This window comes from Artibeus jamaicensis, unplaced genomic scaffold (assembly GCF_021234435.1).
Source record: "Artibeus jamaicensis isolate MK-2021 breed Jamaican fruit bat unplaced genomic scaffold, CSHL_Jam_final contig_2259, whole genome shotgun sequence".
NCBI classification, from domain to species: domain Eukaryota; kingdom Metazoa; phylum Chordata; class Mammalia; order Chiroptera; family Phyllostomidae; genus Artibeus; species Artibeus jamaicensis.
In genome coordinates, this window is record NW_026521468.1 from 8,670,000 (window position 1) to 8,693,634 (window position 23,635).

The following is a 23,635-nucleotide window of genomic DNA, read 5'->3' on the forward strand; positions in this document are numbered from 1 at the left end:
ATCCAGGCCACTCAGAGCTGTTTAAGGGCCGCCGGACCCCTCTGCACCCTCCAAAGCAGGCTCTTGTTTGTGGGGAAGGACCCAGAATGGAAGACATGCAGCCCTGGGCTAGTACAGTTGGCAGCCTGTGGGCAGTGGGGCTGGGCATGTGGGGGGAGCAGAAGCCCACAACCACTGCAGGGCAAGGTGGGCGGGTGTGAGAGTCCAGGGGTCTGGTAAGCACTGAGTTCCCAGATCCAGGTCGCTGTGTGCCACCCAGGGTCCCCCTTCTCAGCAAGCACCCCCTAGCCAGGCTGGTGGGCCTGCCTGGGGAGCCCCTTTCCTGGTGGTGGGAGGTGCCCCCTGAGTCAGCCCTGGGCTCTAGGCCCTCAGACAGGTGCAGGGGGCTTGTCAGGGTGCTGCCCTGCAGCCTGTTGACGCCCCGGGACAGTGGGACCTGCCCGAGGCTGTGGCAGCTGGGAGACCTGCAGGGCAGATGCAGCACTGGGACCCCTGTCACCCCTGCCCGGTCTCACTGGAGCATATAAAGGAGGGGTCGAGAGGGCTGCAGTGGTCACACAGCTGTGACGACTGACGGAAACCCACTGGCTCTCCTGAGAAGCAGCCAGCTCGGCCTCAGCGGGGGGTGTGCCCTGCAGCCCCCTCCCCGCCCACTGGATTGTCTGGAGCAAGTCCCGGATGCTCCTCCTGTGTGGAGTGCTTCCCGGTCCCCGAAAAGGGCCTTCAGGGAGCCGGGGCTGCAGCCCTGCCCCCGTGGCTCCAGGGTCGAGTTTCGTCCTGAAACTCCAAGGCTGCGGCTCCCAGTCGGAGTGCAGGGGTTACCCACGGAGCGCAGCATCAATGCAACGGCCCAGTGGTCTTCCTCTCAAAATCAATTTAAATATTTTGAAGTTTAAGCTACCATGGTAACTGGTTATGTGTAGGAACGCAGTGGTCAGTGACCTGTCACTGGGTGACTTGTCACGGGGTTCCGGGGCGCCCTGCGCTGCCCAGGGTGGGTTTCGCTGGAGTCCCGCCCCACCCCTTCTGGGCAGGGTCAGCCACACCCTTCCCATTCTCTCCCTTCAGATGTGGCCCCGTGCTCTGTTCTCGAATTTCCAAAAGCTGGCAGATAGCTCTGCATTCAGTCTCCCGTGAGGGACACACCTGGTGTGCCATGTGGACAAGTGGGGTGTCCTGTGTATCAGGGTGTGGCCAGCTCTGAGGCGGCCATTGCCTGGAAATGCAGGGCCTGAAGCCAGACTCCCAGGCCCCCTGGGCAGGTGTGGGGCTTGGGTTGTGGGTGGGGCCTGGCTTCGGGAAGGGCCCCGAGCGCCCAACTCTGCCAGGATTTGGGGCCAGCATGCAGGCTGAAGGCCTCGCTGGGCAGCCCAGGCAGTGAGTGACCCTGGAGCAGTGACAATGGTCACAGGGGTGGCTGCTGCTTCTCCCAGACCCCAGGCAAGTGGAAAAGGCAGCAAGTTCCAAGTAAAATGTCAGAGGACACTTGTTCATACACATGAACAGCACATGAGTTCATACATTTGCAGAATCTAAAGAACAAAATAAAGGAATGAAACAGAGAACAGACTGACGTTCACTGGAGGGGAGGGGACAGGGCGGGGCAGGAGGCTGGACAGACAAGGCGAAGGGATTGAGAAGGACAATGGGGTTGTCACGGGTTGGCCCCAGAGCCGCAAAGTCCCACACGGGGAGCACAGGATGTCGTGAGATTGGGCGGGCGCTGTAAACCGTGCCCCCGCCAACCTCCACGTCACCGTAACACCACACACCTGAGTCTAGCACCAAACAGTCCTCAGGGCAACTGAAGTTGGCAGGAAAAAAAGGCAGCAGGTTCCAGAAACTGGCTGCCTGGTCTGTCCCTCCTTAAAGCTCCTGTGGTCGGCCCACCTGTGCACAGGTGCAGCCTGGGGGGGAGGGGAGCTGGTGCCTCCCCCAGCCAGGCCCATTGTGCAACCTGCCCTGGACCAGGACCCAGGGGAGAAAGTGCCCCATCTGGTTAGGCAATTTGGCAGGGGTTGGCCTGGCGGGGGACCAGTGCAGGGCAGAGGGCGCAGGGTGGGGCTGGTGGGACTGGAGGTGTCTGGGGCACTGGGCAGGGCAGCGGGCAGAGCGCCCCCACCCTCGTCGTGACTTCCTGGGACAACCCAGCCCCAGCCCTCAGTCCCGGTTCTATGGCCCCCACCTGCTGGCCCTCTACCCTCAGGGGGAAGCCAATTAGCATTTCACGGGTCAGCTGGGGACTTTTTTTTTTTTTTTTTTTTAAATAGAGCCTGTTTACTAAAGCAGGGACAGGGAAATGAGGCAGGAGAGAGACCCGGCGGGGCCGCCTCAGCTCACTGAGAAGTCAGAGGACGGGGCTTTCGGGTTTTTGCAGCCACTGGCTGCCCACTGCTGCCCTGGTCGCACGTCTTGTGGGGACCCTCAGAGTTTAGGAGGCACTGCCCGTGGGGGACAAAGTGGGAGACAGGGAAGGCACAGGTGTGCTCCTGGGAGGGAGGACGTCACCCCTAGGTGTTTTTCTTCAAGAAAGCCCATGCTGTCCTGCCTGGTGTGGCTCAGTGGATTGAGCACTGGCCTGCAAACCGAGTCGGTTCGATTCCCAGTCAGGGCACGTGCCTGAGTTGGGGGCCAGGTCCCCAGTGGGGGGAGCATGAGAGGCAACCACACACTGAAGTTTCCCTCTTTCTCCCTCTCCCTAAAAAAAAAAAAAAAAATCTTTTTAAAAAAGAGACCTTTTACAAAAAGCTTCGGGATAAGTTTTGGCTGTCAGGAAATCCCAGCAGGGGCACCGAGAAGATCCCGCGGGAGAGCGGTCCCTTGCACAAGCCGTGCGGACCTGGGAGTGGCGCCTTGTGAAAGAGCGCCTCGGGGCCCTGCCGCACACAGACGTGAGCTCCGGACGGCACAGCTCCAACGAGGAGCTGCAGACAGACGAGCAGATGCCGGACGAGAGCGTACGGGGGTGACCTGTGGCCCGGCCCTTTCTTCCAGTCCCTTCCTCACAGTCACGCCCTCAGTCACTCGCGGTCAAGGCCTACACACCGTTGCTGTGGGTGTCATTTTGCCTCGTCCTGTGGGTGACAACTCCCTCCCTCAACAGCCCCCTCCCTCCGGTCAGGGCCACAGAGGCTGCAGCCCGGCCGGAGGAACTTCTCAGGCCGCTGACCTTGTGTTCCCGGGTCTCGGGTTCTTATAGCTGCGGAGTCAGGCCCAGGTGTGAGGCCCAGGTGTGTGAAAGGCTCTCCTCGCCCCACGCCCGCCCTCCCCACTGTTCCTGTGCATCTGGTGAGCACAGCTGTGGACTGCGGGGAGCAAGGCCTCTCTCAGGGGGACTGGCCCTCAGGGCTGGACAAAACCCAGACGAAACCTCCTCAACTGTCCCGCAGTCCAACCTCTGCCACCTGCTGAGAGTCTCATCCTCGATCCCAAACACAGAAAGGAAGCTGCAAACTGCTGCTCTCGGGCCACACGAGGGGCCCACGCGGGCCCCCCCGGCCCCCCCCAGCATCAGTGATGGCTCAAACAGACGCGTGCAAATGCTCTGCAGGGTGAACGCTACGTCCACCTGCTGTCTCTGCCCCCACTGCCCGCCGCCAAAGGCTCGGTGGGGGTTCAGTAACCCAACCCCCCGCCCCCGTGACCCCTGAACCCGGAATGGCAGTGACAGACAGGATCAGCCACAGGGCCGGTTGGCGGGTCACTTCTTCCTGAAGCAGGTGTCCCTTTGACAGCAGTCGGTCCCCCCCTGGAGCACGTTCTCTGTCCCAGAGCGTCCCCCGACAGAGGCCCCTTCTCCTGGGGGGTCTTTGTCCTTCACACCTGTTATCTGCTCGAATTGCTCTCCTCTCCACCCGCGGTGCGACCCCTCAGCCTTCCTGCCGGGGCTGGTGGCCACGTGAGGTCGGCCCCATTGTCCCTGGTCTGTTTCCTGGCTCTTTAAGGACCCAGCCAGCTGCCCGACAGCCCGGCCCTTTGTCCCAGGCGCCTGCTCCCTGCGGTGGAGGCTTTGTGCTGCTCTGTGAGCGCTGGCGGCTGATTGGAGGAGGTGCCTCTAATTCTGTCTGAGTGCCCTCCCTGGAGTTAATTTTCCCCAGATGGGGTGCGTGTCCTGTCCCCACAGCCTGGGCCTTGCTTTCCATCTCTTCCTCCCCCTCCCGAGGGTGAGCGGGCCAGTGTCCCTCTTCCTTTCCTGCTTCCTGGTTTTGGCCAGCCCCACGCACCCAGTCACTCTGTCGGAGGCAGTTCAGGGCCCCGGCTCCCCTGGGGTTCGGTGACCCGCTGCCCCTCCCTCCCAGGGGGCCTGTCTGCCCCTCCCCCACCACCGCCCAGGCCACATTCCAGCCCAAAGTTCAGTGTCACTGGCTCCCTGAAGCTGGTGGACGGAGAGAGGGTGGCACTGCCCCGGTGACCGGTCCCTGGTCGGTCCCCAGGGTGGGGAGATCTGGAGGGCTGGGTGGGGCGGGGCCCAGTCCTCTGGCCTCAATGGAAGACCCATAGCCCTGCCCAGGCAGAGCCCTGGCCGCAGCCCGGAGACAGAAAGGGACCGAATGCAGATCCAACCTCGACTGCCCGGGCCCCAGACCGGCCCCCCCCACGGCCAGGAGTTGTCAGCACCAGCCAGCTCCTGCCTCTGCTCCCCACTGGGGGGACCAACCAGCAAGTCAAACCTGCTCCTCCTGAACCCCCCCAGGGTCAGCCCACTCCTCGTCCGCAGCACTCGGCTTCCCCGGCCCCAGCTGGCCACGCCCCGGCCCCTTCTCACTCGGAAGCTTCCCCCTCCTCTGCCTGCTCCGAGTCTCTGCCAAAACACAAGCGACAATGGCCAACTCCCTGCTACAGGGGCTCTGAGTACAGGCCTCCGCTCCTTCCGGGGGGTCCCAGGTCCACGCCCAGGGCGCCCCGTCCCACGGGTTTCACAGGCGGAGGCTCTGCCCGGCTGCCCATCACCCGTGGAAGGGAGAGGTCCTGCTCTCAGCCCCGCAGCAGGAGCTTGGCTCCAGAGTGAACATTGAAAGGCCGGTCACATCCACGGCCAGAGACGCAGAGGCCAAAGTGGATGGTGGATGAGCCGAAGGAAGTTGCGTACGGACAGCGGTGGGCCCTGTGACCGTGTGGGCCTGTAGCAGGACTTTAGAGGGGCAGGCCTTCCACACGGAGGGGGGACACACCCATGGCCACCCGCACAGCAGCAGAAAGAGCACACGGCACAGGCTAATGCCTGTGTGTGATTCTTAAAAACCTCCCCGGAGAGAACACTCCCTGGATCTGCTGAAGGGCACCCCCATAAAGAGGGGGAGCCACACCAGCCAGGGCTAAATAAACAAAAATGTGTAAAGAAATTAAAGCTGTGCATTGCAAAATGTTTACTAGCAAGCATGCACGCGAACAACCCACCAGAAAAGCCATTTGCAGAGAACTTGATAAAAAGTCCCTACTCGCTCCTACAAATAGCCGTGGTAAGCACACAGACAATGCACAGGTGGTGTGTCGTGTTTAGAAGTGTACGCCTGAAACCTATACAATGTTATGAGCCCATGTCACCCCAAGAAATCAAAAATAATAAAGTAAAATGCGCCACCTTAACCATGTTAAACGAAGAACAACGTAAAGAAAAGTGAACTGACCACTCACCTTCCATGGGCCCGAGACCCTGCACCAAACAGAGGCCTCTGGGTCACAAGCACAGTGACCGGTTTAAACTGGTGGGGGCAGAAGAAAGTGTTGGCTCACAGAACTGAAAGGCCTAGGCGTCCAGCTTCAGGTCTGGCTCCATCCAGGTGCCTCCCCCAGTCCTCTTTTTCTGTCCCAGCCTGGCCATTGTCTGCGTGGCATCACTCTGAGCAGCCTCTCCTCAAACTGTGGCCAAATTCCACCAGCTCCAGTTCCCCACAGGGACGGGAGGGAAGGACCTGGGTGACGTTTCACTGACCCGAGCACCTGAGCTGTTCGCCCACCTGAGTCAAACGCAGGCTGGCTGTCTGAGCCTGGGTGTCCAGCCCCCCCAAGACTGAGGGGGGCAGAGTCCCCAACAGCAAAACCAAGATGCTGTTGACAGAAAAGTGGGGGAGACTGGAGAGCCCTGCCTACCACCACCCAGTGCGGAAGCTAAAACTGCCCTGGGTCCTCTCCTGCTGGAAGGACTTGCTCTTTCACCTAATGATGGGGAACATGTGCCGTACGCCCTGAAACTTCGAGCTCGCCCTCCTGAGGCCTCCAGACCTGGACTCTCCTCGCATGGACTTCAAGAAGGGGTGTGGGAGCCAGCTGGCCCGGGCTGAGACCCCAACAAGGAGCAAAGGGAGGGCCCTGGGTGCGGACCGGGTTCAGGTGTGAAGCGGATCCCACTGGCCGGTGGTTCTGGACAACTGAGCAGAGACCGCCCGGCCCGGCCATTTCTCTCCTGGGTGTGCAGACACCTGAGAGCCCGGGGACGTGTCCGGGAACTTGGACACACCAGAGGCTTCACGGCCAGGGCCACTGTGGCCAAAACGTGGGAACCACCCAGATGTTGGTCCGTGGAAGCTGGACAAGCAACCGGGGGCGGTGCGGACGGCGAGCAGCTCCCAGCCTGACAAAGTGCGGACCGACCGTGAGGACCCTGCTCTCGGCCAAGGAGAAACATCGCGATTCCACGGATATGAGGCCGTGGCCACGGGCCAGTTCGCCAACGGGGGGTGTTTCAGCAGCTGGTTAGGGCCGGGGCTGGGGCATGGCTGAAGCGCAAGGGGCTTCTTTCTGATGTGAGGGGATGTTCTCAGACTGGCTGGTGACAGTGGTGTGACTCTGCAAATGTGCTGACAACTGTCGACTGCACCTTAGTGGTCACTCCTTGCAACCGAGTGAAGAGGGGAGGGACGGGGGTTCTGGATCTAAGATGGAGGCGTAGGTGGAAACACTGTACCTCCTCGCACAACCAAGTTTAAAGACAACAAAGTTTTAGCAACAAAAACACAACCAAAACACAGAACATTGAGCTATACGGAAGTCCAACGACAACGAAGCCTTCAGCCAGACAGGTAAGAGGGACAGAGCCAGCGACTGGCGGAGTGGGGTCACACAGGAAAAGGTGACCGGACTGACCCAGGAGCGCAGGCGGCAGTTGGCAAATCCCAGACGTGGGGTGGCAACGGGCGGACCCAGTGAGGGCACAAGGTGGCTGGCCGACCGTGGTCACACATTTGCGCGCAGATAAACCAGGCGAAAGAGAGCAGTGAGACAGACCGAGCAGGCCCCAGTGGTGGGAAGCAGCAGAGGAGACCACCATTGCCCCGCTCTGACCCCGCCCCCCACATACAGCGTCACAACCCAGCGACTGAGTTGCCCCGCCCTGGTGAACACTTAAGGCTCCGCCCCTCATAGAGAACAGGTGCGAACAGACCAAAACATTATGGCTCAAGAACAGCTCAAAGCCCCAGAGCCACTAAATCTAAGCTACCAAGAGATAGCTAACCTTTCAGATGCACAGTTCAAAACACTGGTGACCAGGATGTTCACAGAACTGGTTGATTTTAGTCACAAATTAGAGGAACAAATGAAGGCTAAACTAATTGAAATGATGGAAAATGCACAGGGAACCAATAGTGATGGAAAGGAAACTGGGACTCAAATCAAGGGAGTGGACCAGATAGAAGGGAAAAAATGACCAAACAGAAAAGGATAAAGAAACAAGAATTCAAAAAATAGGGAGAGGCTCAGGAACCTCCAGGACATCTTTAAATGTTCCAACATCCGAATTATAGGGGTACCAGAAGGGGAAGAGGAACAACCACAAGTGGAAAACTTATTTGAACAAATAATAAAGGAGAACTTCCCCATTCTGGCAAAGGAAATAGACTTCCAGGAAGTCCAGAAAGCTCAGAGAGTTCCAAAGAAGTTGGACCCAAGAAGGAACACACCAAGGCACATCATAATTATATTAGCCAAGATTAAAATGAAGGAGAGAATTCTAGATGCAGCAAGAGCCAAGGGGCCAGTCACCTACAAAGGAGTTCCCATCAGACTGTCAGCTGATTTCTCAAAAGAGATCTTATGGGCAAGAAGGGGCTGGAAAGAAGTATTCCAAGTCATAAAATCCAAAGACCTACAACCAAGACTGCTCTATCCAGCAAAGCTTTCATTTAGAATGGAAGGGCAGATAAAGTGCTTCTCAGATAAGGTCAAATTCAAGGAGTCCATCATCACCAAGCCCTTATTATATGAAATATTAAAGGGACTTATCTAAGAAAAAGAAGATAAAAAAGATGAACAGTGAAAGGACAGCAAACTCACAGTTATTAACAACCACACCTAAAACAAAAGCAAACTAAAAGGATAGCTAGATCAGGAGCAGAACCATAGAAATGGAGATCCCATGGAGGATTAGCAACAGGGGAGTGGGAGGAGGAGAAGGGGGGAGAAGGTACAGAAAATAAATAGCATAGACAGTAGGTAGAAAATAGACAGGGGGAGGGCAAGAATAGTATGGGAAATATAGAATCTAAAGAACTTGAGACACGTGGTCATAAACTAAAGGGGGGAATGATGGGGGAGGGGGTGTGCAGGGTGGAGGGTAATGAAGGGGGGGAATGGGACAACTGTAATGGCATAGTCAATAAAATATATTAAAAGAAAAAGAAGGGAGGGACAGGGTGGAGGGGGCCCTGGGACAGCTGTGTCCATGGGTGATTTGGCCGCATGCCCCTGCCCTGGTGAGCCCCTCGGCCCAGCGCGAGCCCCGGACAGGGCAGCAGGAGCATCCGCGAGGCTGGGCGGGAGTGAGTCGTGTCCCGCCCCCCCCCCCCCCCCGCCCCATCTACTTGTCTGCATTCTGCTGGGAAGTCGGCCCTGGAGGGGCGGGGCTGTCCCTGCGGCCACAGGCCCGCCCAACCCCGCTCTCAGCCGAGTGCCCGGTCAGTGGGCGGGCAGGTGAGGGAAGAAGTGGGTGGGAGAAGCCCTGCGGAGGGCGGGTCCACCTGCCTGTGGCCGCCCTGGAGAAGCCTGTCACTCCCCGAGTGGCCGCCGGGTGGCAGCCAGGTGACACCGGCTGACGGCCGGGAGGGCCTGTTGCCACCGGTGAGGTGACCAGTGGGCGCTGTGGCTACAGGCGGGGCCAGGCCGGGACCTTCCGGGTGGAGGGAGTAAACAGGGGAAGGGCGGGCAGTGGCGAGGGCCAGGGTTGGCCGGGGACAGAACTGCTCTGCGGAACCCACTTTGGAAAACGCGGGGCCCAGATCCGGTCCAGGCTGCTTGCCCAGTGGAGGAGCCGGCATCAGGGGGCCTCGGAGACGGGGCGGCTAGCGCGGGGCACCAGATCACAGGCTTCATTCAGGCCAGCGTGCCCTCCGCCCCGAGGCTGCCCGAACTGGGGGCTCGTGGTTGACACCGACCTGCCCCTGCTTTTGGGAGCCTGGGGCAGACACGGGAGGGAGGAGGGGCCGGGCGGGGTGCCCGGGGTGACAGGTGGTGGCGCTGGAGGGACACGCGGGTCCGTGTGGCCTGAGCCAGATGAAGGGAGCGAGAGTCCAGACCCACTCTGTCCTGTTGACAACTAGGGGCTCCCTCCCCACCCCAAAGCCAACCGAGTGCAGCTTCCTTTTCCGGGGGACAGCGCCAGGCCCATGAGTGTTACCCAAAAGCCCTGGACCCCTGTCCCGCTCCCCCCCCCCGTCACTGAGAGTCCCCAACACTAGTGGAGACTGGAGCACCAGCCACCCCCGCTGGCCCCCAAAGCCACCCCAGGGGCCACGCCGGGGCAGGGAGGAGTCAGTGATTAGTGCTCCGGAGCCCAGGTGCCCCCCACCCCCCACCCACCGCCGGAGCCTGTGCCCCCTGGAGGCCGGGGCCCCGCAGGCTCCGCAGGCCGCCCCTCCTGGGGCTGCACCTGTCGGGCTCAGGCCGGACCCGGTCCTGTCCCGGTCCACCGGTCCCATCAGCCTCCATAACCTGAGTTTGTGACAACGCTTGTCAGCAGCAGCCCCGCCGACCTGGCCCATTTCCAGACACTGGGCTCATAAGCGTGGGCAGGAGCCCTCAGGTGCCGGGGGCGAGGCCGGCGCGTGGGCAGCCCGCTCCCCGGGGCGAGCAGAGTGCCGAGCTCACCTGCCCCTTCCGGCCGGAGGGTCGCGGGTCCTGTGCGTGCGGGGGCCCTGCTGCTCCCCGCCCCGGGCGGGGCTCCGGGTCCCTGACCCAGGGGGCGTTGTGGCCGAGAATGAAGCAGGATCCGATGGGCACCGCCTCCCCGTGTCAGACATCTCTCAAATCCTATATTGTGCTGAAACACAATAAAATATAGTGAATAGTGTAATAATATAAACACGTAATAAACCTAAGCACAGGCTGCCTCACTTTACTGTACACCAAAGACACTGCGTGTCCATCGAGGTCCGGCCGGTGCCCCCCGCCCACGAGACACTCGGCGTTGTCACCTCAGGTGCCGCTGTTTGGCCTCTGCTGTCACACCCTTGGGAGCCCACAGTTGGCTGACACACTCATTGGCTGACTCCTGTAGGTGCCCCGACAGGGAATCGAACCCGCAACCTTTGTGTATCTGGATGACGCTCTAACTGGGCTATCCAGGCAGGCAACTGAGACTTTGTATATTTTGTTTGCCTTAAATGTTTCACAATATTTTTTTTTAATTTTATTTATCTATCTTTAGAGGGGAAGGGAAGGAGAGAGGGGGAGAGACCCTCTCCAGGTTGCTTCTCCTGCGCCCCCTGCTGGGAACTGGGCCACAACCCAGGCATGTGCCCTGACTGGGAATCAAACCGTAGTTGTTCGGTTTGTAGGCCCGTGCTCAATCCACTGAGCCACACCAGCCACGGCCACGATATTTTAAAAATAAACTATCTAGCCCTGGCTGGTGTGGCTCAGTGGATTGAATCCTGGTCTGTAAACCATAAAGGTTGCCAATTCGATTCCCAGTCAGGGCACACCCCTGGGTTGCAGGCCAGGTCCCAGCGGGGGACACATAAGAGGCAACCACACATTGATGTTTCTCTCTCTCTCTTTCTCCCTCCCTTCCCCTCTCTAAAAATAAATAAATAAATAAATAACTTAAAAAAAAAAAAAAAACGACGTTTCTGGAATTTCCTTTTGTTCTCTGTGCCGCCGGCTCTTTCACTGTCTTCTCTGCCGCCCTCAGTCTCTCGAATGTGTCTGGGGCCCTCAGTCTCACTGGTGGGGCCCCAGAGCTCAGCTTGGTGCCCACGGGCCTGGGTTGGGGGTGTTGGAGTCCTGCTGCCTGTGATTGGCAGCTCCTGCCCCAGGGGCCGGCGCAGCAGCGCGCTCCACGCCGGAGCACGGCGGCGTGAAGGGACTTCTTCAGAGAACAAAGTGCCTGGGTCGTGGCTCCCGCCGAGGAGAGCCGGCACAGTCAGGAGGCCTGGGCACAGTGGCCTGTGGCGCCGCCAGCAGCTGGGTCTGGGGCACGGTCTCTTCCTTGCCTCTGTCCCCACAGCTTCCCACCCCCGCCCCCCACCCCTGCCCTGGCTTCTGCCGGCACCACCTGTCTGCCACCTCTTGCTTTGCTATTCTCCATCATCTGCCCCCAGGACAGGGGTGGGGGGTGGTTCCCCAGGCTGGCAGGCAGGCAGAGGCCAGGTCTTGGGTGCAGTGCCAGCTCCAGATCGCGGTGGAACGCCCGAGCCCCAAGGGCGTCCAGGGCGAAGCAGGCTGGGGGAGGGGGCTCCACACCCCAGCCTTCCCTGGAACACAGGGCCAGCACACTTCCAGGGCTAAGGCCCCCAACGGGACCCTTGGGGGTCAGCAGAGAGCAGCGCCTCCTGGTTCCTGGTGCCCAGGCCGCTCTGTGGGAAGGCCCAGCCCACTGCGTTCCCAGGCCGCTCTGTTTGTGTTATGAATTCAGTTATGTAAATAGAGGCGGCCCCGTCTAGGGAAGGAGCCCCCACCCGCAGGCCCTCTTCCTCTCTGCCCCCCACCGCGACCACACATTTCAGGTGCTGCGCCCCCCCCACCACTTGGTGCACCCACACTGGTTCTTCCACATCCCTTCCCGCTGGGCCCCGGTTCCACTGTCCGCTGCCTCCCCCAGGCTGTTGGGCCGGGGCCCAGCCAGAGCTGACCTGGGGTAGGTGTGTTCCAGAGAAGGAAGGGCCACCCAGTGGGGACCACCGGCTGCTCAGACCCTCACGGCCTCCTGCAGGGGGTCCCGGCCACCCCACGCACTGGTGGAACCACCAAGGCTGGAGGGAACTTCAGACTGACCCGAACCTGTGCTGGCCACGGGGCACACCGGCCCCGGAGAGGTGGGGGAGGCCAGAGGAGGGGTGTGGGGCAGGGGACAGGGAACAGGAGGGAAGGGCCTTTGGGCACTCGCCGGAGAGGCCCCTCCCCCCACCCCAGCGCCCTGCCTTTGCGCTGGCGGCCTTTCTGCCGGCAGGACCCAGCTCCCTGACCTTTGCCTCTGACCTTTGCCTTCTGGTCATCCCCTGAACTGACACAGAAAGGTGGCTCTGGGGGCAGGGCTTCCGCGAATGGTACGGATGGGGGTCTGGGGCACATCCCCAGGTGTGTGTGCCCTCCTCCCGGGGCTTCAGAGGGTGGCTGGACGCAGGTGTGCGGGCAGCAGGACCAGTGCTGGCTCAGCTCTGGGAGCTGGAGGGCAGGGCGACGACCCGGTAGGGTGGGTTCCGATGCCCCTAAAACAGACGGGGAGCAGGGAGAGGGGCCCCGGAGACGAAGGGCAGCGAGCAGGGAGTCCCGGGCCGCATGGTCCGAAGGTGGCTGGCAGAGCGCAAGAGGCCCAGACCCCACCAGGGAGACGCAAGGCGGATCGGAATGTGGTGGCTCAGGGCGACTGCCGGGCGTCCCTGTGGGGTGGGACGCACCCAGGAAATGGGAGCAGCTGCCCTGTGGGTCCGGAGGCAGCTGGAGACCAGGGTGGGGGCTGCGTGAGGGGCGGTGGAGGGGAGCGCGGCCCTGGAAGCCAAGACCCCCCCGAGAACTTTCTAGAAGGAGGGCATCAGCGTCAGTGTCCTGGAAAGCTGAAAGGCCAGAAAAGATGGGGCCCTAAAGTATCTGCGGGGTTGGTGGCCCTGAGGTCACTGGGTCCTGAGTGGGCCGGGGAGTGGCGGGCGGCGAGGGGTGGAAAGAACCTCAAAGCTGGGCTGGGGCGCGGGCTCCAGGCCGGGGCGGGGAGAGGCGAGGACAGGACGCGCTCACGTGGGGTCTGGGGAGCCGAGTCTGGGAGTCGGGGTCAGCGGAGCTGCTGAGTGAGCGGGGCTGGACGGAGAGGACAGGGGCCCTGAGACCCCGCTTAATGGGGCGCCCTTGGGGCCGCCCGTCCGGCCCGCCTGCGCTCAGCCCGGCCCGCTCCGCGGCGCGCTGGGTGGAGGCGTCACCAGGAGCCGCCGTGGGGTGCGTGGGGGTCAGTCCTTCCAGCAAATCAGCGCGACGCCCGGGGCAGCGGCGGTGAGGACCGGGGACCAGAGGGAGAGACAGGAGCGGGCGCCGCGCCCCCACCTGTGCGTCCTCTGGCTCCTGGTTCGGCGTCTGGGCGCCACGTCCGCCGGGACCGAGGGGGCGAGTCCGCGGGGCAGGAGCCGGGGCGCCGCCAGGAGGAGCGGGGCGCGAGCTCGGACCCTCGGCCGCCGCTCGGCCCCGCCCGCGCCCCCGCCCCTGCCGCCCCCGCCGCCCAGCGGGCCTGAAAGTTTGCGCGCGGCTGGCTCGGGGCGCGGGCGCGTAGCCGGTGAGGAGCGCGGAGCCCGACCGGAGCAGCGCGGTGAGCACTGGGGCCGGGCCCGAGGGGACACCCCGGGAGCCCGCCCGGCCCGGCCCGGCGCGGGACGTGCAGAGCGGGGGGCGCGGGGCAGGCAGGGACCCCTGGCGCGGGCCGCGCGGCCTCATCCTCGTCGGACACCTCCCTCCCCAGTCCGGGGGGCTGGCCCTTCGCGCGCCGACGCGGCGGGTGGGCTGGGGGGTCTCTGCGCTCCGACCTGCTTTCTCCCCCGGGAGCGCGGCCGGGGCGGGGTCGTCCGTCTGCCCCACTGGGCTCCGACTCCCGCCTCGGGCAGCCCCGCGGAGACACCCCGGGGCGCGGGTCCCCAGAAGCCGGGCCGTCCCCAGCAGTGGCCCAGTCCCGGGGGCGGGGGGTGGGGGCTCCGCACCCCGCGGTCCGCTCTGCCGCGAAGCCCAGGTTTGTTGCTTGGACCCGCTGCGAGGGCGGGTGACGTGACCCTTGCCCCGCCGCCCCAGGGGCCCCCACTCCCGCCTCTGGGCCGCAGGGTTTCTCCTCCCCCCGACCCGACCCGGCGGACCCCTGGCGTCTGAGCGCTCACACGCACCGAGGACCGGCGCCGGCCAGGGCTGCTTTCCAGTCCCCGGTACTGGGGGACTGTGCCCTGGCCCACGCCCAGGCCGCCCGCCCCGCCCCCACGGGCTGGGGGTGAAGGACGCAGGCAGGACGCAGGCGTTGTCAACAGCCTTGTCCCCTGATCCACCCCCCCCCCCCCCGGCCACCATGTCCCAGCACTTGCCCTGGTTTCACAAAATCACCCCCCACGTCATACACCTTGGAGGCTGGGAGGCCTCAGCCCTGTCACCTGGGACTCTGGGGTGACCCGGGACCACCTGCCCTCCCCCGGCCTCGGAGTCCCTTCCCCAGGGCCCGGAGTTCCTCCACCGTCCCCAGTGGAGCTGGTAGACACTGGCCACCGTGTGGACCCTCGGGAGTGGTGCCTTCTGCCAGGCATGGGCCAGCCCAGCAGGTGGGGGGCAGGTGGGGTGAGTCCAGGAACAAAGGGTGGTGGCTGGGGGCCTCCAAGAGCCCCCGCCTGTGTCCCCGTGAGCCCCCAGCTGCCCCTCGCATCTCCAGTCCTGGGCTGACATTCGTGTGGGTTCAGTCCTGGTCCCTGAAGAGAGAAGGGTGGTCCCGGGCCAGCCACCCCCCACCCTGCCGGGGGATAACAAGGGGACAAACAGGGAACCCCGGGGCCGCCTCTGTGGGGGCTGCTCACCGTCCGGGGCTTCAGTCCTCTGATCCCTCCAACAGATCAGGCCCTTCCGGCTGTGACAGGCGGGCGGGGGGCTGCCCGAGGCCCCAGGCCCCGTGGCAGGGAGGGGCCTGCCCTCCAGGTGGCAGAGCTCACCACTGCCGAGGAAGCAGCCCTTCCCGCCCATGTCACGTGTGGGCGAACTGAGGCTCCGGGAAGCGAGGCGGCTTGTCCTGGTCCCAGGACTGAGTGCTGTGATGGTGCCATCCTGTGGGGCCGGCCTCACCCCTGTTGGTCAGGGCAAGGACCCCCGAACCTCAGCGTTGCCCCCTTATTCAGACAGTGTCTGCAGTCTTCTCGCCTGCACTCCCACCAAAGGGACCGAGGGCCCGCCCCTTCTGCCCCTGGTCCGGCTCCAACAGGACGCTGGTGGGGTCGCCTGCGGCCTTCCTAACCCCACCTCCTGACCAGACAGGGGTGGGCATGGGGGACACAGACAGCCCCCCACCTGTGGCCACGGCTGCTGAGGAGAATAGTCGGGGAGGGGCAGAAGGAGGAGCCCCCCCGGGTCTCCCCTCTGCCCTGGGTCCTGCCTCTCCCTGGGTTCCCCAGAATAACCAGCCACCGGGGCACCTGGCTGCCGGCCCTCAGGCCTGTCGGCGTTTGGTGGGCCTCTCTGCAGACTGGGCCCCCAGCAGCTTCACCCCCACTGCCCGCCCCCTCGCCGCACGGCCTCTGAGCAGGGAACAGCTTGTCCGGCAGTGTCCTTCCTCCACGTCCCCTGCCTGCATCTCCTCTGCCCATTTGGCCCCGGCCAGCCCCTCCCTTGATCCTAGAGCCTCTAGCTGCCCAGGCCACCCCTGAACCCTGAGCCCGAGCACCCACCACCCCTCCCCTCCCACACCAGCAGCCGGGCGGCAGGTGAGAGGCTGGCCCCTGGCTACTGCTCACCGTCTGAGTTCAGTGGGGCAGAGCCACAGATGGGCCGTCGGGCAGAGTTGCAGGTGGGGGCCCTTTCCCACTGAACTGCCCCTTGCCCTTCTGGCTGCCACCTTCTCTGCCAAGAGCGCCCGCCACCCTGTGGCTCCCCTCGCCTTGTGTGGCCCGGCCGCTGCCTGTGGCCTGGGACTGGGGCCAGGTGCCCCAGAGCAGGCTGTGGTCCCATGTCTGCAAGCCACTCAGCTCTCACCCTGCACAGGGACATTCAGGGTCCCACTGGGATGCGGGCGAGTCTCAGGGAGGCCCCTGGTTGAAACGGAGTCACAGGCACCTAGTGGGACTGACAGAAGGAGGCTGAAATCTGGGGTGTCCCGAGACACGCCACCTTCGGCCACAGCCTGAGCCCCCTGTCCCCCACTCCTGGCTCCTCCCCAGCCATGCCCAGACAGGCAGCTGTCCCATCTATCCAAATGTCCCTCCGTCACTTGCTCCCTCCACGCTGGTGCGTCCAGAGAAGGGCCTACCCAGAGCCCTGGGGGTCCTGCACCCAGGCCCCGAGGGCGGCCCCTCCCTCTGCCCCCAAAGGACTTAGTCTGAGCAAAAGAGGCCTGGAGGGAGGGGTTCTGGGGCTGCTGCTGCCCCAGAACCCCGGCTCAGACAGGCTCCGCCCAAGACTGGGCCCTGGGCGCCCCCCCCACAGCAGGCCCCACAAGGGCAGGGCTCATGTCTAGACCCAGCAGCACTAATTTCGAAAGAATTTGCTGCCAGCTGCCTGTAAACTGGCCTCCCACCCCGGACTCAGTACCCAGCCTGGACCTGGGCCACGTAGACACTCCGGCCCTGGGGAAGGGGGTGTGCACGGGACAGGGGCCACCCTGGAAGGGGGCCTGGTGCTCCTGGCCTCTGGCAAGGCTGGGAGCTGGCTCAGGGCCACTCCCCTGATGCTGGCACTGGGGGCTCAGTGATGGATGGCCCCAGCACCCTGCCCAGGCCCAGCAAGATGACTTTCCCAGGGACTAAGAATAGGTGGGGAGGCTGGTGAGGGCTCCTAGGGACACTGCCCGACCCCCCGCCACAGCTTTGGGACCAGCCACTGGCCCAAAGGGGCAGGGCCCCTGTCCAGAGCTTTGAGCAGCAGGCCACGGGTGGCGGCACAGCCCCCAGGACACCGGGCAGGGTCTACTGAGAAAGAGCAGCTCCTCTCCCCACCCTACCTCATCGATAGGACCCGGCGGCTCAGATGGGTGGCTCTAGGGGGGCAGGACACCCTGGTGGCCACGGCAAAGCCCAGCTACGTCTCCTCACTCCGGGGCCCTCTCCCCAGCCCCTGCTGCCCTGACCCCGGCAGCCCCAGGAGCCTGTGAGCCCACGAGGACCCTCTGCCTCAGCCGTGCAGCCCCAGCCAGATGCGGGGGGTGGCTGCCCAGAGGCAATGCCCCCCACCCAGCCTTGCCCCAGCCCCCTCCTCCTGCTGCTGCTGCTGGCCTGCCAGGTGAGCCTGCGCCCGCCCGCCCCCACCCCTTGGCGCCCTCGGGCCCGCCATGCTGACCCTGGACGCTCCACCCACCCTTCCCTGTGTCCAGCCACAGGCCCCATCTGCCCAGGTGATGGACTTCCTGCTGGAGAAGTGGAAGCTCTATGGGGACCAGTGTCTGCACAACCTGAGCCTGCTGCCGCCCCCCACAGGTGAGCCCCCCAGCTGGGCCCAGGAACTCTGGCTGTGGGGAAGGCCCTGGTCCGGGGAAGGGGCGGGTCCCGGAGAGGCCGGGGACTTGCCCACGGCCACACAACGGGGGGATGGAAGCAAAACTGGCCCCAGGGTGGGGGTGCCTCATGCCCTCCCCTGCTGCTGGGCAGGCCGAGCATGGCTGAGAGGGGGCAGGGGAGGGCGGGGATGCGGTAGATCGCAGGGACCAGTTCTGAGGGTCCCTGGGGGGCAGAGGGGCTGGAGCAGGAGGCGCTGCCTGCGCGGCCCCACAGCTGCCCAGATAGAGCAGGGCCCTGCCGAGGGCAGAGGGGCGGGGGGTGACCACAGAGTTGGTGCCGGGCTCTGGAAGGGCGTCAACAGAATTTGGGGTTCAGCCCCCAGAGAGGGAGGCACTTCAGGAAGGGAACTAGGTTGGGGGCAAGTTGGAGATTCAAAGTATGCCAGGAGGGGCTGGGGATCTGGGGACATGAGCAGGTGAAGAGACCCGGGGGACAGCTGGTGCTGGGGAGCAGAGGACGATGCTCAGGGGTCCCGAGAGGGGACCAGAGAGGGCCCCTGGGCCTGGCTGAGGGCCCCTCTGCCCTGCCTCTGCAGAGCTGGTCTGTAACAGAACCTTCGACAAGTACTCCTGCTGGCCCGACACGCCTCCCAACACCACAGCCCGCATCTCTTGCCCCTGGTACCTGCCCTGGTACCACAAAGGTAACTGCAGGGGGCCTGTGGGGGTGGCCTGGGGCCAGCCTGTGGGCGGGACACTCACCGGAGCCTCCCCCCAGTTCAGCACGGCTTTGTCTACAAGAGATGTGGCCCCGACGGGCAGTGGGTGCGTGGGCCGCAGGGGCAGCCGCTGAGAAACGCCTCCCAGTGCCAGATGGACGAGGACGAGGTTAAGGTCCAGGTCAGCCCGCGGCCAGCAGAGCAAAGGCCGGTGGGGGCTGTGTGGCCGGGTGGGGGGCCTGCAGGCAGCCCGGCCTGACCAGCCCCGGGATTTGCAGAAGGAGGTGGCCAAGCTGTACGGAGCCTCCCAGGTGATGTACACTGTGGGCTACTGCCTCTCGCTGGGGGCGCTGCTGCTGGCCCTGGCCATCCTGCTGGGCCTCAGGTACGCCCACCAGCCCTGCGCCAGAGGGGCCATGGTGGGGTGGGGGGGGCACGGCGGGCAGGTGGGCGCTGACACCCTGTCCCGCAGGAGGCTGCACTGCACCCGCAACTACATCCACGCGAACCTGTTCGTGTCCTTCGTGCTCAGGGCCAGCTCTGTGCTGGCCACGGACGCCCTGCTCAGGACCCGCTACAGCCAGCAGATCGGTGACGACCTCAGCGTGCGCAGCTGGCTGAGTGGCGGGGTGAGCATCCAGACCCGCCCTGTCTGGGGCCTGGAGGCCGGGGACGGGCGGCTGGGAGACCTGGGCTCGCTCACGCCCGCCGCCCCCACGGCCAGGCACTGGCCGGCTGCCGGGTGGCCGCGGTATTCATGCAGTACGGAGTGGTCGCCAACTACTGCTGGCTGCTGGTGGAGGGTCTGTACCTGCACAGCCTGCTGGGCCTCGCCGCTGGCCCCGAGAGGAGCCTCTTCGCCCTCTACGTGGGCGTTGGCTGGGGTGAGTGGGCTGCGGCTGCGGCTGGGGCGGGGGGTGGGGGGGCCAGGCCAGTTGCAGCTGCGGAGCCACAGCTGCCGCCCCCACCGCAGGCACCCCCATGCTGTTCGTGGTGCCCTGGGCCGTGGTCAAGTGTCTGTTCGAGAATGTCCAGTGAGTACGAGCTGGGCCGGGGGGCCCAGGCTGCCTCCTCCAGGGCCTGTGGGCGGCGGTTGTGCAGTCCGGCCTCCGGGCAGTGGGGGGCAAGTAAACCTGCTGCCCAGGGTGCGGGTCCTTGGGGACGGTCTCCCTTTCTCTGCCCGGGCCCTTGTTAGATCCCTGGGACTCGGGGGGGGGCGTGGTGGGAGTGGGAGCACGGCCGCAGCAGGTGAGCAGGCCCACCCCCAGGTGCTGGACCAGCAACGACAACATGGCCTTTTGGTGGATCCCACGCCTTCCCGTCTTCCTGGCCATTCTGGTGAGGACAGGACGCCCCACGGGGAGGAGTGTGGGGGCAATGCGGTCGGCCTCCAGGCCCCCCTTTTTATGGGCCTGCCGTGGCCAAGGAGACAGACAGCATCCTGCCTCGGTGCACAGGCAGGGAGGCCCGGCAGTCAGCCAGGACGCCGGCTGGTGCCCCGGCTCGGCGCCCGCCAGCCCAGGGTCTGCGGAGCCAGGAGGCGCAGGCAGGGGCCCTGAGCTGTGCCCTCCACATGCAGATCAATTTCTTCATTTTCATCCGCATCCTTCACATCCTCCTGGCCAAGCTGCGTGCCCACCAGATGCGCCGCAACGACTACAAATTCCGGTGGGTGTGCGGGGCGGGGGGCAGGGGTGCCGGCGGGGATGCCTCGTGCAGGCGCTCAGGCTCGGACCCCGCAGGCTGGCCAAGTCCACACTGACCCTCATCCCCCTGCTGGGAGTCCACGAGGTGGTGTTCGCCTTCGTGACGGACGAGCACGCCCAGGGCGCCCTGCGCTTCGCCAAGCTCTTCTTCGACCTGTTTCTCAGCTCCTTCCAGGTACCACCTGCCCCAGGGGCCGCCCCCTCCCCCAGGGCTGCTCTGACCACCCCTCTCTGCAGGGCCTGCTGGTGGCTGTCCTCTACTGCTTCCTCAATAAGGAGGTAGGCGGGGGTCAGGGGCTGGCCCGGGGTCAGGGGCGGGGTCAGACAGGCAGCCTGGTCCTCGGGGACTGTGCAGCGAGGAGTGCCAGACGTCCACACCCACAGACCCTGGCACCCCATGCCCTTCCAAGCCAGAGGGTGGGCTGGGGGGTTCTGGGGGGCAGGGCTGGGTCCCGGGCCTGGCCCCACCTGCTGGCCGCCCCCAGGTGCAGGCAGAGCTGCTGCGGAGCTGGCGCCGTTGGCGCGTGGGCAAGGCTCTTCGGGAGGAACACCGGGGCAGCGGCCGCCCAGCCTCGGCCCGGCCCACCAGCGGAGGCGCCACCCAGAAGCTGCTGTTCTCCAGGGGCCGGGCCAGCAGCGGGGCCAGCCAGGATCCCTCTGCAGGGACCCACGCGGCCATCAGCCTCCCCGGGTTGGCCGACAGCCCTTTCTGAAGCCCTCAGAGCCCCACCTGGGGCTGGACTCAGGAGCCGAAAGAGCAGCAACAAACAATTCAGACCTCAGCCCACTCTCCCAGAGTCTGGGGGAGCCGGAGGGGCCCCAGGGCGGTGGGTCCCGAGTGTCTGAGAGTCAGGCGTGGAGGGGAGGTGCCCTCCAACAATAAAGCACTGTGCTCCCCGGGCCACTGTGCTCCCCGGGCCACTGTGCTCCCCGGGCCACTGCGCTCGCCCTGGGCCGTGGGGCGTGGGGCGGGGCGGGCTGGGCCCAGGGCGACTGCGAGTGAAAACAAAGCAGCCGCAGGTGGGGGTCTCCCCACCCCTTGAGCTGGTCCCCCCGTTTCACAGATTAATTGGAACTAGAACACCTGAGGAGACCCTGAGTGTGGGTGGCGGCCGGCAGTGTCCCTCCCCTCCGGTTCAGGTGGCCTGACCCCCACCCCAGGCCAGAGTGGAAGGCCCCCACTAGCTTTGGCCCCCAACCCCCAGAGGGTCACCATTTGCCAGCCAGAGGGCCTGGCGGGGGTGAGGGCTGAGGGAGGAACCGACATCACACTCTTCCTTGCGGCTGTGAACACCAGGGCTGGGCCCGGGCCTGGTGAGGGCACTGCCAGGCATCCTGGACTGGTGTCCTCTCGGCCTCAGCTTTGTCCTGGCTGTAGCGACCTGCACAGGTCTCAGGTGCACAGCAGGGTGAAGCAGAGAGAAATGGGCCCCTGCTGAAGCGGCCCGGCGAGCGGACGGCAGTCTCCAGGCCTCTGCACAGCCAGGCGCTCTCACTGGTGGGGGCGTGGCCACACGGTGCTCACCCACAAGGGCAGCTGTGTGCAGCGCGGACACCGCCATTGCGGGGTGCTGGGCACCCTGCCTGGCGGGTGGGGGGTGGCTGCCGCTGCCGGGAGGGAGCTGAGTGCCAGGGAGAGCGCGCCAGGCGTGCACTGAGGGGTGGGCAGTAGCCCAGGGTGCATCCCAAGGTCCAGCGGCCACCGGGCACAGTGGGCCTGACAAGGGGTCTGGAGGCCAGGACAGGGCAGGGAGCTGCCTGGGGCTGTAGTGGGTTGCCCCTCTGGGGTGCCCCTGCAGTGGTGCCAGGTGCCTGCTGGGGTGTGTGCGCGGCGTGGATGGAGTGAGGCGCAGGGGCAAAAAGCAGAAGCCGCGAAGGCCGGCCAGATGCCCCTGCTCCTGAGCTGCCAGGAGGCCTGGGGGAGGGGTGCCCACGGCCCCTGCGGCCACGCGGGCTGGGACTGCGCCCGCTAATTGGAGCAGATGAGAGGACAGGAGGCCTCTCAGGAAAGGTAAATAGAATTACTAACCCACAGGCACTGGGGCCCTACTGGGGGGGCCTGCACCCCCCAGCCGCCCCCCCTGCAGGCAGGGGGGAGCAATGAGGGGAGGGAGGCTACTTAGAGGTGACTGGGCTCTCCCGAAGTCCTGGGGCACAACCAGAGCCCCTGTGATTGGGGGGGGGGGTTCAGCCCCGGGGGGGGGGGACAGTGCCAGGCAAGCAGCAGGACTGAAGCCCTCGACCTTCCACTCAGGCCCCCCACACCCCACCCTGCTCTCCTCCACGGCCCCGCCCACAGCCAGCCCTCTGTGCCAGGAAGCCGGTGCCAGCCGCCAGTGCAGGGGGACGGCTCTGGCTCTCCTTCACGCCAGCTGAGCTGGGGGTTGGTGCCCGCCTGGGGCTGTGGGCTCACCTAGGGGCCCTCGGACGGCCTCCCGACCCCAGCTCCCTCTGCCCTTGCCCTCCTCTGCCCCCTCTCTGTCCCCAAAGGAAGTAGAGCAGGCCAGTGGCTTCAGGCTCAGAGGTGCAGGCCTGGCAGGGGCTGGACACCGAGGGGGGAGGATGTAGGGCCGGGGGCGCACAGGGCAGACTGAGAGGCACCAGGGCGGGTGCCCTGGTGGGGACTGGGCCCAGTGGGCCACTGGGGCCCCGGGCAGGGCCGGGGCTGCAGGGACTCGCCCTCCAGTGGGCCAAAGTGACTGACACACGGAGAGGGGACTGGGCGGGCCCGGTGGGAGTCAGGACCTCACTGGTGTCTGAACACAGAGAAGGCGGCAGTTAGTGACTGTAAGGAAAACAGAGTTGGGCGGGAAGGACAGTTTCCCACACAGCCGAGCTCCGAGTGCAAACAGAGGCGTCACGATGTAAACTCCACGGTGAGGGAGGCTGTGGAGGAGAGAGAGCACGGGGGGAGGGGGTGGCGGGGGGGGGGCAGGCGAGCGAAATGGGAAAACCTGCTCTTTGGGGACGGAGACCCAGGGCAAAGGCCCGTCTGCGGGTGGAGGGGCCGCCTCTCGGTGGGGGCGGGGCTCAGCCCCTCCCCCACCAAGGTGCGCGGGGTCAGGCCCGACCCTCCTCCCTCCTTCATGGAGCTCTAAACTTCGACATTCTGACGACGCCGGCCTGCGCCTGCAGCGCCCCAGGGCCCCCTACTCTGCGCTGCAGACCCTGCTCCCAAGGAGCGCCTCCAGTCCCCACACCTTGTCCACAATGAGCCTCTGGGGCCACCCCGCTCACCGGGCTCGGGACAGAAGGGCCTGTCACCACCACAGGGCGCAGCCCACCCAACCCACAACGTGGGAAACCCCACGACCACTGCAGAGGTGGGAGTGGCCCCAACCCAAACGCAGAGGAAGGAGGACCCGAGGGAAGACGCAGCCCGGTGCCGACCGACTGCTCATCCTCAGTGCACACGGCCTGGCCAGCGCGGTACCCACCACGCAGACACGTGAGGGACGCGACAGTGAGTGGACCAGAGCGAGGCCGCCCCGCCGACGGGAAGACAGGGCGGTCAACCTGCCCCTGGAGCTGCTCGGCCTGACACCACGCTGTCGAGTGGGGTGTGCGGAGGCATGGACATGCCCCAAGGCCCCCAGGACACAGGCCGCTCGCTGCACCGGGCAGTGTGGGGG

The 23,635-nt window shown here is 64.8% G+C and overlaps 2 protein-coding genes across 13 annotated transcripts; one reads left to right on the forward strand and one right to left on the reverse strand.

Moving 5' to 3' along the window:
* Window positions 1-81: 81 nt before the first annotated feature.
* On the reverse strand, window positions 82-13,889 carry LOC128626546 (translation initiation factor IF-2-like). Of its 3 annotated transcripts, none has more exons than XR_008390484.1 (3): window positions 12,066-13,102; window positions 10,081-10,252; window positions 82-2,698 (listed from the first exon to the last, which is right to left on the reverse strand). XR_008390484.1 is itself a non-coding variant. In XM_053659275.1 (3 exons), exons 1-3 carry the CDS (start codon window positions 13,846-13,848, stop codon window positions 2,607-2,609), a joined length of 948 nt encoding a protein of 315 aa, XP_053515250.1. In that variant the 5' UTR covers window positions 13,849-13,889; the 3' UTR covers window positions 82-2,606. The 3 variants fall into 3 exon arrangements, 2 of the variants coding, with proteins under 2 accessions (XP_053515250.1, XP_053515249.1); XM_053659275.1 differs by lacking the exon at window positions 12,066-13,102 and adding an exon at window positions 13,165-13,889; XM_053659274.1 differs by lacking the exons at window positions 82-2,698; window positions 12,066-13,102 and adding an exon at window positions 13,165-13,889 and having other exon boundaries at window positions 9,866-10,252.
* Window positions 12,385-20,903, forward strand: GCGR (glucagon receptor). 10 transcript variants are annotated; one of them, XM_053659270.1, is made up of 14 exons: window positions 12,393-12,479; window positions 17,197-17,364; window positions 17,456-17,558; window positions 18,175-18,282; window positions 18,357-18,478; window positions 18,576-18,682; window positions 18,770-18,926; window positions 19,061-19,181; window positions 19,271-19,331; window positions 19,566-19,635; window positions 19,877-19,965; window positions 20,040-20,178; window positions 20,241-20,282; window positions 20,489-20,903. In XM_053659270.1, exons 2-14 carry the CDS (start codon window positions 17,305-17,307, stop codon window positions 20,714-20,716), a joined length of 1,407 nt encoding a protein of 468 aa, XP_053515245.1. In that variant the 5' UTR covers window positions 12,393-12,479; window positions 17,197-17,304; the 3' UTR covers window positions 20,717-20,903. The 10 variants fall into 10 exon arrangements, with proteins under 10 accessions (XP_053515227.1, XP_053515245.1, XP_053515215.1 ...); XM_053659240.1 differs by having other exon boundaries at window positions 12,432-12,510; XM_053659265.1 differs by lacking the exon at window positions 12,393-12,479 and adding an exon at window positions 12,521-12,620.
* The last annotated feature ends 2,732 nt before the right edge of the window (window positions 20,904-23,635 follow it).

Bases quoted from the DNA above. Each gene is read 5' to 3' on its own strand.
- LOC128626546 (XM_053659274.1), bottom strand. From the start codon at position 13,848: ATGAGGCCGCGCGGCCCGCGCCAGGGGTCCCTGCCTGCCCCGCGCCCC. The intron at 10,253-13,164 runs GTGAGCGCGTCC...ATTGTGTTTCAG, and splicing joins CTCGGCTCCCCAGACCCCAC to CACAATATAGGATTTGAGAG.
- GCGR (XM_053659242.1), top strand. From the start codon at position 17,305: ATGCCCCCCACCCAGCCTTGCCCCAGCCCCCTCCTCCTGCTGCTGCTG. The intron at 18,927-19,021 runs GTGAGCATCCAG...CCCCACGGCCAG, and splicing joins GCAGCTGGCTGAGTGGCGGG to GCACTGGCCGGCTGCCGGGT. The intron at 19,182-19,270 runs GTGAGTGGGCTG...CCCCCACCGCAG, and splicing joins CTACGTGGGCGTTGGCTGGG to GCACCCCCATGCTGTTCGTG.